At 41.6% G+C, this 12,357-nt stretch overlaps 1 protein-coding gene across 5 annotated transcripts in view; it reads right to left on the bottom strand.

Moving 5' to 3' along the window:
* znf423 (zinc finger protein 423) overlaps nucleotides 1-12,357 on the bottom strand; it is a 91,113-nt gene that overhangs the window by 32,335 nt on the left and 46,421 nt on the right. For 3 of the 5 annotated variants that reach the window (XM_077596010.1, XM_077596008.1, XM_077596009.1), the window contains exons 16-19: nucleotides 11,893-12,305; nucleotides 11,586-11,799; nucleotides 10,707-10,791; nucleotides 8,212-8,232 (exon numbers count right to left, since the gene is read on the bottom strand). In XM_077596010.1, the coding sequence (XP_077452136.1) occupies nucleotides 8,212-8,232; nucleotides 10,707-10,791; nucleotides 11,586-11,799; nucleotides 11,893-12,305 (733 nt within the window). The remainder of the gene's footprint in view (nucleotides 1-8,211; nucleotides 8,233-10,706; nucleotides 10,792-11,585; nucleotides 11,800-11,892; nucleotides 12,306-12,357) is intronic. The other 2 variants (XM_077596012.1, XM_077596013.1) reach the window with 1 other exon arrangement.

The following is a 12,357-nucleotide window of genomic DNA, read 5'->3' on the forward strand; positions in this document are numbered from 1 at the left end:
ATTGGATTGAGGATGATAAACAAACGGTAAGACTGCACTCCCAATGTGTGTATATGTGTTTACTTGTGCACACACGTTTGTGATGGTTCGGCTGTATGAATAATTCAAATCCATGGAGACGACAGCCTGCCGTGTTAATGAGGAGGACATGCAATGATACCAAATATCGCTGGCGGTAAGCTATTGATCCGATAAGCCATTTGTCCAAATTTAAATCGAGAAATTCAGGCTCAAACGTTCTGTACAGCGACATACTGATGGAATGGCATACTGTCGCATTAGGATTTTGTTAAGGTGTATTGCTGCATTAGTTGTAATGTTAAAAGAGAAAAAAAATAGTATCATAAAGACTTTGAAGGACACTTATTCTTGTTATTTCAGTTTTTAACAGTATATCCAACAAAGAATGCAGTGTGAAAGTAATACCATGGGTCCTGTCATGGTAATGACTGGTCTAAAAAGAACAAGTGATTGAAAAGATAGCGTGTTGATAATGAGCCAAATAGCTAGCAGTTCTGGTTTCAAGAGAAAAGTTTGCTCTAAAATTGAGTAGGTCTACAATGCTCAATTGCTTCCATGATTAGATCCCTGGACGTCATTCATAGAACTGGTGCTTTTTAGTCACCTGCGGCGCTGAAAGCATGCATATGTTGGGTATCATTTTTTTTAAAAGTGTGGGCGGTGTCTCTCGACACTTTTACAAAGCCCAGTTGCTTTTGGCGCTGCGGTAAGCCTGGGATATAATGACATTGGGAGTCAAACACAACAGTACCGTGAGCCACCACAGCAGGTTGTATGGGAGTCTGACACACACCCACACAAGTGCCTGACAACTAATCACACTATGAAAGCATGGATCAAGGTTCAGTATAATTAAGGACACACTAATACTCGCCTCCAACATTTTGTCGGCTAGTAGAGGGGTATAAATTTGGCACCCCTTGGCGGCGGCCGGGCATGAAAACAATAGTGTGCTTTTTCAAGGGACATTCACTTCAAGGCAGTTTTACATCAGAAAAAAACATTCACCTGGATACATTAATTCAAACATGAGCCGAATGCTTTACTTTGTTTACACTCACACTTTGTGTTCAGTGTGATTTAGCCACAGCAACTTTAAAACTCATAGTCTTTGAGTTGTTGTAGTTTAGAATGGTATTCTGATGAAGGTTTTAGTAAAATATAACGGTGGATTAGGAGAAGGAATGTCTTATTATAGGAGTACTGCCAACTAACGTTTCGAAAACATTTTCTCTGTATCTGTGTATTTTAGACGAGCACAATTTTCTACATGCATACATGCTACAAATAAATAAATAAAGCACTGTGTGGATATATGGACTGGGCATGTAATGTGTTCTTGTAGAATTTACTGAAGATTGGACATTTGCATGTTGAGCCACATTTTCCTCTAAGGGGAGTCCAGTTTGATGGATTTTCTTCGTTTGTTGATTGTATTTGTTATCATTTTGCCTATAGTTGTGTCTTTCTTCAGTCAACTGTTGGTTAATGGCCTGTAGAAAAGCCACGTTTGACCAAAACACATATGGTGACATAATCAGCACATGTATATATGCAAGACCAGATTCTGAACTCAAATGTGATATAGATGCCCAATCCATTTCGACTGCAAGGCTAGCAGCGAATGATCATTGCGATTAATCAGCCAATTGAGTATTTTGATGTTCAACACTGCCAATGGCACTGAAATATGATCCATCTTTGCTAGCATTCCCAGTTCAAATGGATTGGATGGCTACCGTCAATGGTAGCGAATGAGTTAGAAGAGAGATGGGCAGTTGCATCTAGGACACATCCAACTCTTCAACTATAAAGAAAAACATCTGGATGCCATCCAAAAGTACCATGCATCAACACACTCTTGCACGCACTCTAATGAAGCCCCGGTAGTGACGCAGGGAGCAGCGCGGATCGCCGAAGACACGCGCGCGTGAGCTTTCGTCACAATGTATGTGTACGCTTTGCACGAGCGCGCGTCTCCGGTGGGATAATTATGTTGCTCCTCGGCAGCTGAGCGTGCCAGATGTACTGGGAGACGGAGGAGGCGGGGGAGGAGGGCGAAGGAGGAGGACGACGAGGAGGTGGTGGTACGGCACAGAGCAGAGAGGGAGCACAGCACCGGGGGCGATGCAGCGGGGAACATACCGAGTGTTACGTGAATACATGTGTACCCATGTTGTGTTTGGATGCACTGATGTGTGTCCGTGTGAGTCCAGCTTGCAGCAATGGCTGTGTGTTAGCCCGCATAAGAGAGCATCTCAGCGTGTGTATTTCCAGACGGATGTCCATGTTTGTACACACTAATGCACTATGGCGAGTGTGTGTGGATTTGGCACGGGTGCATTAGTTGCTCGCCATCCACGATTAGCAGGCTGGATCAGTCGCCAATGAGAAGCTCTCATCCAGGACAAATGATAAGAGGGGATGGAGAACACCAACTTGGTTGCTAGAAAATATTTGGATTCAAATGTAGTGACTGGCCTCTGGCACAACATTGTCCTACTTTTAACTGTTCTGACGTCTGAGGTTTAGAGGTTATGAAAATAGTGGCATGAAAAGTATAGGGCTTATTTTTCTTAAGAACATTTTACAAATATTTACCACCTGCACTTCTGCATTTGTGTTGCAGACAAATTTGGCTTATGTCACCCCTCCCAGTAATGTAACGCAGTCGTAAAATGAGGACCCCAATTCCATGTTAAAAGAAAGCCTATAAAAAGCGAAAACACAGAGGAAACAAACGAGAAGAGAGGCCATAAAAATTCAAACAACAGCTTAGAACAGCAGAACAGAAAGTACGAGATTCTCTCCCCTGGTTGGCTTTGTCACCTCACTCACCCGAGAGAAAAAAAAATACCATGGGAAATTACTGAAAGCAGAATGCATTGATTTATCTCGGGTGATGTGTGTGTTTCTGTGTGTGTGTTTATGTCACAGCAATAAACAGCCTGAACAGCAATAAAGAGAAAAGCCTGGTCGACATCTGCTTAGAGACAACAGATAAGTGTCAACATATACTGTTATTTTTCTTCTATTCCTCCGTTTCCATACTGGAATCTCCTATACTGTGCTATGTAATTAAGAGTCAAACACGACCCCCTTCAACCACTCCCAGCATGGCTTTGCATTCCATCTCCCGCTGTGCTGGTGCTGCTTTTTTCTCCTTTCCTTTTATGGGATCTGCAACATATTGTGAATCTTGCCTTGAGCACAATTTGGGAAGGAGCCGTTAAAAATCAACATCTTTTAATCTTCACTCATGATAGCTGACGTAACACATCAATTACCTCACATTTGATATACATTGCTTGATCCACACTGAAACAACCATCAACAACGGGCACAAAAGTCCAACGTATGCACAATATGTATACATATTGAAAAACATCTTAACCTGATGGATCTAATCATTTTACACCGTGAGATGATGCCAAATATGAATGGTCAAAATGTCTGAGTGCCTAGCGCCATCCACCAATCACTCTGCTGGTTCAATCAAAGCTAGCTAGCAAGGTGACCCTGAATGCAAGTGTGTGTGTGAGTGTGCATGTGTAACTGTGATTCTGTACTTATATAGGCACATACGCTGTATGTGCACTCGATCCCTGTAATTAACACAGGCCATTAATGAAGTCCAGCTGCTCAGCAAGAGGACTGAGAGCAAGCCAAAAGCAGTCGCAAATTACTCTCCTGCCTAACTGTTCTCCATCCTTCCCTTCCTTCATGTTCGTCGTTCAGAAAGGCGTTTCCCTTTACTACATGCTCCTCTTTATCTAATCTATTTTTTTTACCTGAATGTGAGGAAGAGCAATTTTAACTTCCTTTCTCTTGCCTTATTTGTTATATAGCATGGTGACACTAAACATAATGACAAAAACATAGCCGCAGCGCAGTGAGAGCTTTCGCGAGTTCAAAAGTTGACTCAAATAAATGCGATCACAAGTCCCGATGCATTTCATATTATGTGACATGATATGCATGCAGTGTGCCTTGAGAAAAAACAAACAATTGAACATATGCCATGGGCATTTGAAGGTAACTGTCAAACCACGTGGTACCGTTCCTACAAAAAACTAAACGCTTGATGAAAGCCATACAACCTAGCCTTTCATGATTCACTGTTATATTTAACGATACACGATGAAGAGTTAAAAACAAACAAACAGCCCCATAGAGAAGTAGCAAATTTAGTTAGTCTTCTCAACAACAAGAAGAAACAAGAACAAAGTGAGTGTCCTTTTGAGCTCAACCCTTGGTGGTCTGATAAAAGTAAGCCCAATTACAATTGTATGGAAGCAGATTCTCTTCCATACAAACACACACACACACACACGTTGCCACCTCCCTACCAGCTGTGGCAGATGCGCCTGTCATGGCAGAAAATGAATTCAAAATACTTAGCGAATTAAGCAATGAGTTAATTGTTGCTCGGCCTCTGTTTATGAAGTGCATACAGGCAAATCGCCTCGCCAAGGAGAAAAACTACAGCGTGTTTTGAGCATGTGTATGTGTGTAATTGTTGTTTCGCAGCTGGCGCTGCCACACCTGGACGGCTTGCGTTAAGAACGAGAAGACAATCGGGGAATGCAGGTAAGGAAGCTATATAGTCGTCACAATACAATACCGGAAACTTTCATGAAACAAAATGCATGAAAAATACACAAGAAACTCAAAGAACAATACTTTTACATACAAGAACATCTAAGTGTTCCTGTAGGTACAAATATCCTCCCAGGTACAAGTTTGCTGGCATGCCAGACTTGACTGTGTTCTACTGACTATACTGCTCATGTCTCTCCTGTCTATTTGTCAACGTGTCCTATTAGGTTTCCAAACAGCTTGTAATGACTGGTAATAAACAGCAGAAGAAAGAAGTAAATCAAGCGAGAAGACGACAAAATGAGCTCTCCTGGGCTCCTGCATGTTCTTTGTTTTCAACACACACACAAATTTACAAATGGAGACACTAGCAACTCTTCTCTAGTGGTGTAGGTACATTTCTAGTTGACTTTTAATGTGAGCAATGTTCTAGACAATTGCAGAGGAAGTGTATACTGCAGCGTGGATGTCTGTTGTTTTCAAATGTTTGAAACAATGGAGAATCCAACAAACTTAAGAATAAATATATGATCAAGATGGTTGATTCTGAGTGAAAATTCTCAGATCTTATTTAATTTTCAATCAGCCTCATATAATCTTTTATCTTGTCTTTTTTCTCCCTTCATCTAACCCCTGTGATCCTCCCTTCTCAGTCCCTCGTCCCTTCACTGTCGCTCCCTCCCTCTGGTGTCACGGCTCACTAGCTCCAGGTGGCGAGGTAAGATGGGAAAGAAAGAGGAAGGGCTTTGGATGGATGAATAGATGGAGAAAATGCATAACGGGATTAAACTAGGTTAAAAAAGTCTCACCAGCATAAAATCCTGTTGACAAAGACAACTATTAAAAGAACATATTGTTTAAAAATTTATTTGACAAATGTTCAAATATAATATTAAAAACACTAAAATCCAATGACTAATGTTTAGTTGAAAGGAAAAAAGATTTGGCTTTTCTTTTAAAGTTTTTTTTGAAAATGAAAACAGAAGCTGTGACATGGAAACTGGCACAATGCACTTGATAGATGAGGGAAAGCGGTGAGAACAATGAAGAAAATATTGTAAAAATTATCAAACTAAAACTTTTCTTTTATACTGTCAAGGTTTGTTTTCCTTATTTTCCAAACTGAGTTCAACTTGATGAAAAATTACATCGTTGAAATTGAATGTTATATCCTATTGTATTGGTCAATGTATGTAAAAAGTATGTATTTATTCATTTTCCATTCCGCTCATCCTTAAAAGTGTCTCGGAGAATATACCAGCCAACTTTGGGCGGTAGGCCGGGGACATCCTGACTTGGTCACAACCTAATGGCATCAATGACGTCCAAAAAGTGTTTAATGGTTTTGTAAGGCGGGAGGACAACTACTTGTGCCACTTTACCGAGAAAGTTGGTTCATTTTCAAGCGTTTCGGTTCAAAAGCTCTCAATTAATAGACTACTGCAGAGAGTGCAATTGGGGGTCAGTGTATAAAATTGCTTTTAATGCTTCAATCTTTTAAGAAACAACAAGTCATTTACACATATCCACAGAGACAGGACATTTCCTGTGGCGGTTCAAAGTCTCTCAGACTGGACGCTTGTGCCTATGATGGGATTAGCCATGTTTCTTAAGTACCTTTTCCCCCCCAGTTTATTTAAGATTTTAGTCTGCTTTGATAGTTGCTGTTGAGGAACGTTGGTAAATCTCCCTGTGCTTGTTGTGATATCAATTTCATGTAAGACTGGTGAGCCTAAGTGTTTTCTTAAGTACAGAGCATTAGTGAAGTCACACACCAAGAGAAAAAAGGCAGATTAGTCTAAGGCTTATTAGTTCAGGTGTGGCACAGCAGAAGAAAACACCAATGTGTCTAGCTGGTAGCAAAGACACACACACGCGCTACATGAATGAACTGTGCACCACATTATCCACCTCCTTTCACTCTAAAAGCCTCTTACGCGCCTCATTAAGTCTTCAGCGACACAAAAAGTAACCAGGACAGACCATGCTTATCGGGACACATACACACACACATACGCATACACATACGCATACACAAACATATTGTTCAGTGTATTCATGCACAAGTGTAAAAGGAAGGTTAAGTCCAGAGGACAGTGAAGCAGAGAGACACCAGCTCTGCAACCGCCACTGAGATGGCTGCTTAGACAGAAGACAGACATCACAATTCAAGCGCTTCAGTGATTTCACTGCAGGCTAATAGAGTGGATGACAACAGGTTGACTGATGTTAAATGGCACCCACATAGAAAGCAGTCTGTCGTGTTTATTTATGGGCTTACTTCCCACATAGGGTTTTATGAATGTAAAAATAAAAAACAACAACAACAAATAAACAGGCCTATATTTCGCGCCTTCGCAAAAACATGTACGGTAGGCTGGTTGAACACTCTAAATCAGGGGTCTCAAACCGGTCCTCAAAGGGACGCAGCGGGTGCAGGTTTTCATTCCAACCCAAGCGGACACCTTTTGCAAGTGTAATCAGTTGATTGCAGCAGGGGACTACTTATTTTAGAAGAGCCTGATTGGTTAAAATGTCGACACTGGATCGGTTGAAACAAAAACCAGGACCCACTGCGGCCCTTTGCGGAATCGGTTTAAGACACCTGCTCTAAATTGTTCCTAGGTATGAGTGTGAGCGTGAATGGTTGTCTGTCTCTTTGTCGCTCTGTGATTGGCCAGCCCGCGAAATACATGCAAAGTCCACATGGAAAGGTCAGAACCCTCGATCTCAGAACTGTGAGGCGGCGAGCAAACCATTTGAATACATGCCACCCACATATATACGTGTGCAGTGTATATATATATATAGTGAATATATATATATATATATATATATATATATATATATATATATATATATATTCACTATAGCATTAACGACTTCAACCGGTGAAAAAAAACAACCCACTTCAAATATTTTTGATTTTATGAATGATAGTTTTTTACGCTCTCATCAAAATGCCATACTATATTCATTCATCATACTATATACACACTTTTGTATTTTTTTGTTTGTGCATGCTAATTAGATTTTCCCCATTTAAATATACGTGCCTTCGGCTTGAGGAAACGTTGAGAAACACTGCCCAAGAGCTACGGGTGATTAAGAAGTCATCAGTAGAATGTGATTAGGTAAGGACAGCTAGTGTCAGAACATTAATGAAAATAGTAACGTTCATCCAAAAGACACATCATTAGTGAGCTCAGTCCACTGGGAAATCCAGGTGAGTGAACAACCAAATATTGTTTGTGTGTCTGCGTGAGTGTGCGGGTATATGGAGTTGGAAGGACAATGAAGCATGCAGGTGGGATCGGGAGTGTGGATGTGAAGGACTATAATCAGCTCTCACTCTGTCAAGGTTTTAGATAACTTTTCCATTATAAAGAACATCTACAGTACTGCCACAATATGTTCTGCTTTAAAGTGTTGCTCGACACAACATGCAGTGTGGTTGAGAAGCAAGATAGGGGGGCATATTAAATTAGGCATAGCAAGTCATAAACTGTCAATGAGATGCTGATGGGTGGGCAGTGAGGCAGTAGAATGCTTGCTGCCTTGCTCAGAGGGTGAGACAGAAAGGGGACAAACCTTGCCGACAGGTGGGCTCTTCTACGGGCCGTCCCGATGGCAGGTAGGGTTGGGGAGAGTGGAGGAGAGAATGGTCACGGTTAGTAATATGTACTGTTAATGTTGTGAGTGTGTTTGGGGACGGAAGGCAATGGGTTATTACATAAATGACTGTCCTAAAGACTGGTCATCCACAGACAGTGTATGAAAGGAAAATTAACAATTGGGCTAGTGAATTTTAGACAAAAGTACCCCCAAAACAACCTAGTTAAAATGAGCTAATACTGAAAGTAAAACAATTGTATTCTAAAAGGAAAAGTTCATGCACAGGATTACTGGACTATCCAAAAACAATGGCCACAATCAATATGCTAATTGGTGAGTTGTACTGATTAGAAGCAGCACAAGTGGGGAGCGAAAGAATTGCTCAGTATGTAGTCACAGAGTGCACATCGCTTGATGTTAAGCATGTGTATTATAAGAGAGAGAAGACATACATATTAAGAGGGCGTCTACACGTATAGTAGAGGTCAGACATCATGCTGAGGAATTCAGATTGGGGGATATTAGGGCGACATTAATGTCTGCTTGCAACACTGGGAATGCGGAACGACTTGGCTGTGCCACTGAACACTAAAAAGGAAAAAAAAATGGTGGCCAATGACATAATCACAACCCTTGAACGTTGACAAGGAAAAACAAACCAGCAATAAAAACCCAACTACATTGGAAAAATAAATAAAACAACATTTGGTAGATTCAGAAGTGATTAAGGATTCCTTTAAACTTGCTAAATGCTATCTTATTTTAGGATTTATTCAATGAAGCCACCATAATAGAATAAAGCAATACTTGCTTAGGACAATTCTATTTTAATGTGGTAACCAGCAACTTGTTTATAAGCACTTAGGAACCATGGAAAGACACTTAAGTAATTGCATTCAAATTGAAACAATTTGTTCAGTTGTGGGAAAAAAACTTCAATGCAAGAAAAACACATGCTCCGATGGTTCCCCTTCTGACAGGAAACAACGAACTTCTCCTTTCTCTATCTGCCGAATGTTGTCTATTTCACCCTTTATCTGACAGCGTAATTAACAGGGCCACAGGGGGTATCATGTATTACCCATGGAGCCATGTGACAGTCACATTACTGGCCTTGATCTTCTCTCCACAGCCAGTCAGCGCTATGATAAGTTACACATTTGACACATCTTTTTTCATCTGTCATTGTTAGCGTTATCGATAGTTAGCATAAATCCAAAAATGAGAATGGATTTCTTCATTAGCTTCGGGCTTGGAGGGTGGCAGTTACAACATGTATGTGTCGAAAATTGTGTCATTATGAGTCACAGGTCATAGGTGGTATGGTGGACCGAGTGGTTAGTGTGTCGGCCTCACAGCTCTGGGGTCCTGGGTTCAAATCTAGGTCACGTCCATCTGCGTGGAGTTTGCATGTTCTCCCCGGGCCTGTGTGGGTTTCCTCCGGGTACACCGGTTTCCTCCCACATTCCAAAAACATGCATGATAGCCATCACTCTAAATTGCCCCTAGGTATGAGTGTGAATGTGAATGGTTGCCCGTCTCCTTGTGTCCTGCGATTGGCTGGCCACCGATTCAGGGTGTCCCCCGCCTCTAGCCAGCTGAGATAGGCTCCAGCACCCCCCACGACTGTAATGAGGATGAAGCGGTTCAGAAAATGAGATAAGATGAAGTCATAGCCACAACTTCATTTTAAAGCAGCAAAATGAAAGAATAAAAAAAGAAATCGCTCAACATTTGATCATGTGATCTGCCACAATTTGATAATTACTCTGTACTAAGCTTTCACACAATTAGTATTTTAATAAATCCAAACTACTATGACCATGTGTGTCTGTTTTAGTGAGTCAAATAAGAAACAAGAAGAAAATTATAACTAATGAGAGAATGGAGAGAGCAATGGCTACGTGGAAGACATAGCAGAGAAATTAAAGAATAGGGAATTTAGCAAAGTGAAGTGAAGCAGTAGAGAGTCCAGTATATAATCAGAAGTGGTCAAGAGAAAATGGCATAGGGTTTTTGTGGATCTTGTGAATTGTAAGGTTGTGTGTGTGTGCGACAGGGAAATATGTCAAAATGACTCAAGCGGTGGGTTACAATGCTCATCATGTCTCCAGATGTTACTGGAAGATGTTGAGCGATGTCAGCAAATGAACACTCGCAGCTTCTTTCACAAATGTTTTTTTTCTTCCCTTGAGAAGCACTCATCAGTCCACTTTGTTCATCTCCATGGCGACAGAGATGATAGGGTAGCATTTTTAGTTTGAAGAGAAGAAAATTGTCTTTGCAAATGTCATTTACTGTGTACGTGTTTCATGATATTATGTATATGTATAATATTAGATAAGTGAAGAAGAGCACACATTTTACTGTCATTCATTTACTGAATGACATAACACACAGAGACAAATATGCATTCCCACACGTGCACACGAAGGGAATGCTAACAAACGGGAAAAATGGGGCTCACTCACCGATCATGTGATTTGCAACATGAATCTGGATCTCCCGTTCCGTCTCAAACGTCATTTGGCACTTAATACACTGGTAGGTCTTTTTCTGTCAAACACAATAGGGAAAACGGTTTTCTTAATATTAATTGTCAACACACAGACTATAAAAGAATGAAGGTTTCAACGTGAGATTCATGAGCATAAACTATTACACGCTAAGACAATGAATGCTAATCACTCTAAAATCCTGAAATAAGCTGAATTAAATATCTGTATAGAGAATGTGTGTACAGGAGAGAAATGAAGATACCAAACGATTACAAAAAGCTAGAAGGTCCTGTTTACCCATTCATTGCACACTGATCACTCATGCACAAACAAAATACACGAAGGCCCCAATACCACTGTCTTTGTCATTTGCACCTTGATAGACATTCATGCGCAAGCACACAAAAACACACACAGCTATCCTATTTGGACGTCTATGTGTTGTCAGACTATACCGAAACAATGGTACTATAAAGACAGAGGGTCTCTGAAAAGTCCCCCCCACACACACCAATACATGCTCAAACACAGACATGCGTCTGGTCCCAGCGAGCCTAACTGTCAATATCAAGTAGAGCACATAGCTCCCATCATGCCACAGCATGCCACTGCCACAGAACCCAGTGGGCAACCACAGCACACACCCCTCTGCACACTCACGCCTGCTAGCTTCGGAAAACAACAATAGTCCAACATAGCAACACTTATGTTCTAGAGGAAGATTGACCGCATGACATCAACTCCCAAATTCTCTTTTTCTATATGCTACATTTCCACATTAAGTTACACGGTGTACATTTGCTTGTCGTTGTTTTTGCCTCGAAGTGACGGTTGACAGTAATCACATCTCACCTTAGGTGCAGGTGAAGCTTCGGGCTTCTTTCCTGCTGAACTCGTGTCAGGGCTGACCTCGGGGTGATCTGTCTGGACGTGGTTCTCCAAGTCTTCCAAGCTTTCAAACTTTACCCCACACTCGGGACACCTGAGCCCAGATACAGGTTTCTCTCCCTGTGTGTCTCCAGGCGTGTGTGTCCCTCCTTGGTTGGGACTCTGGCCATTAGTACCCCTGATGGAATTGAAAATTCAATATCCTCGAGTCAAAACTAATACGGGTGAAGGCGGAAATAATTATAATACTCCATAAGACCGTTTTTATTACCTGCTCATGCAGCTGGCGCAAAGTCCATAAGGCAGGCCATTGACATCAAGCTTGAGCAGCTCGCCTTTGTTTTTAAACTCCTTTAAACAGAAGGCGCACTTATACAGCTTGTGATGTTGCAGCTGCCCATTGGGAGAGGATGATGTCGAATTGTTCCCCGCTCCGTTCCCAGAGCCCGCTCCGGTTCCTCCAAGACTCGAACCAGCGGACAGTTTCTGCATGTGGAAAGTGCCGTGGATCTTAAGTTCCAGGGTGGAAGTAACGGTCTGCATGCAGACAACGCAGCGGAAGCCCGTAAGGGAGTTTCGCAGGTCAGGGTGCATCTGGCAGTGCTCGATAAACTCCTCCTCACTGTGCAGAGGCATTTTACAGATTCGACAGTTTCCTGTGTCCAGGCTCTTACTGTGGGTCACCTGGGTAGTGTAAGGTATAGGAAATATGTCACCATAGTTGAGATTAAAATCG

The sequence above is a fragment of the Stigmatopora argus genome, chromosome 3 (genome assembly GCF_051989625.1).
Source record: "Stigmatopora argus isolate UIUO_Sarg chromosome 3, RoL_Sarg_1.0, whole genome shotgun sequence".
In the NCBI taxonomy this organism is placed as follows: Eukaryota; Metazoa; Chordata; class Actinopteri; order Syngnathiformes; family Syngnathidae; genus Stigmatopora; species Stigmatopora argus.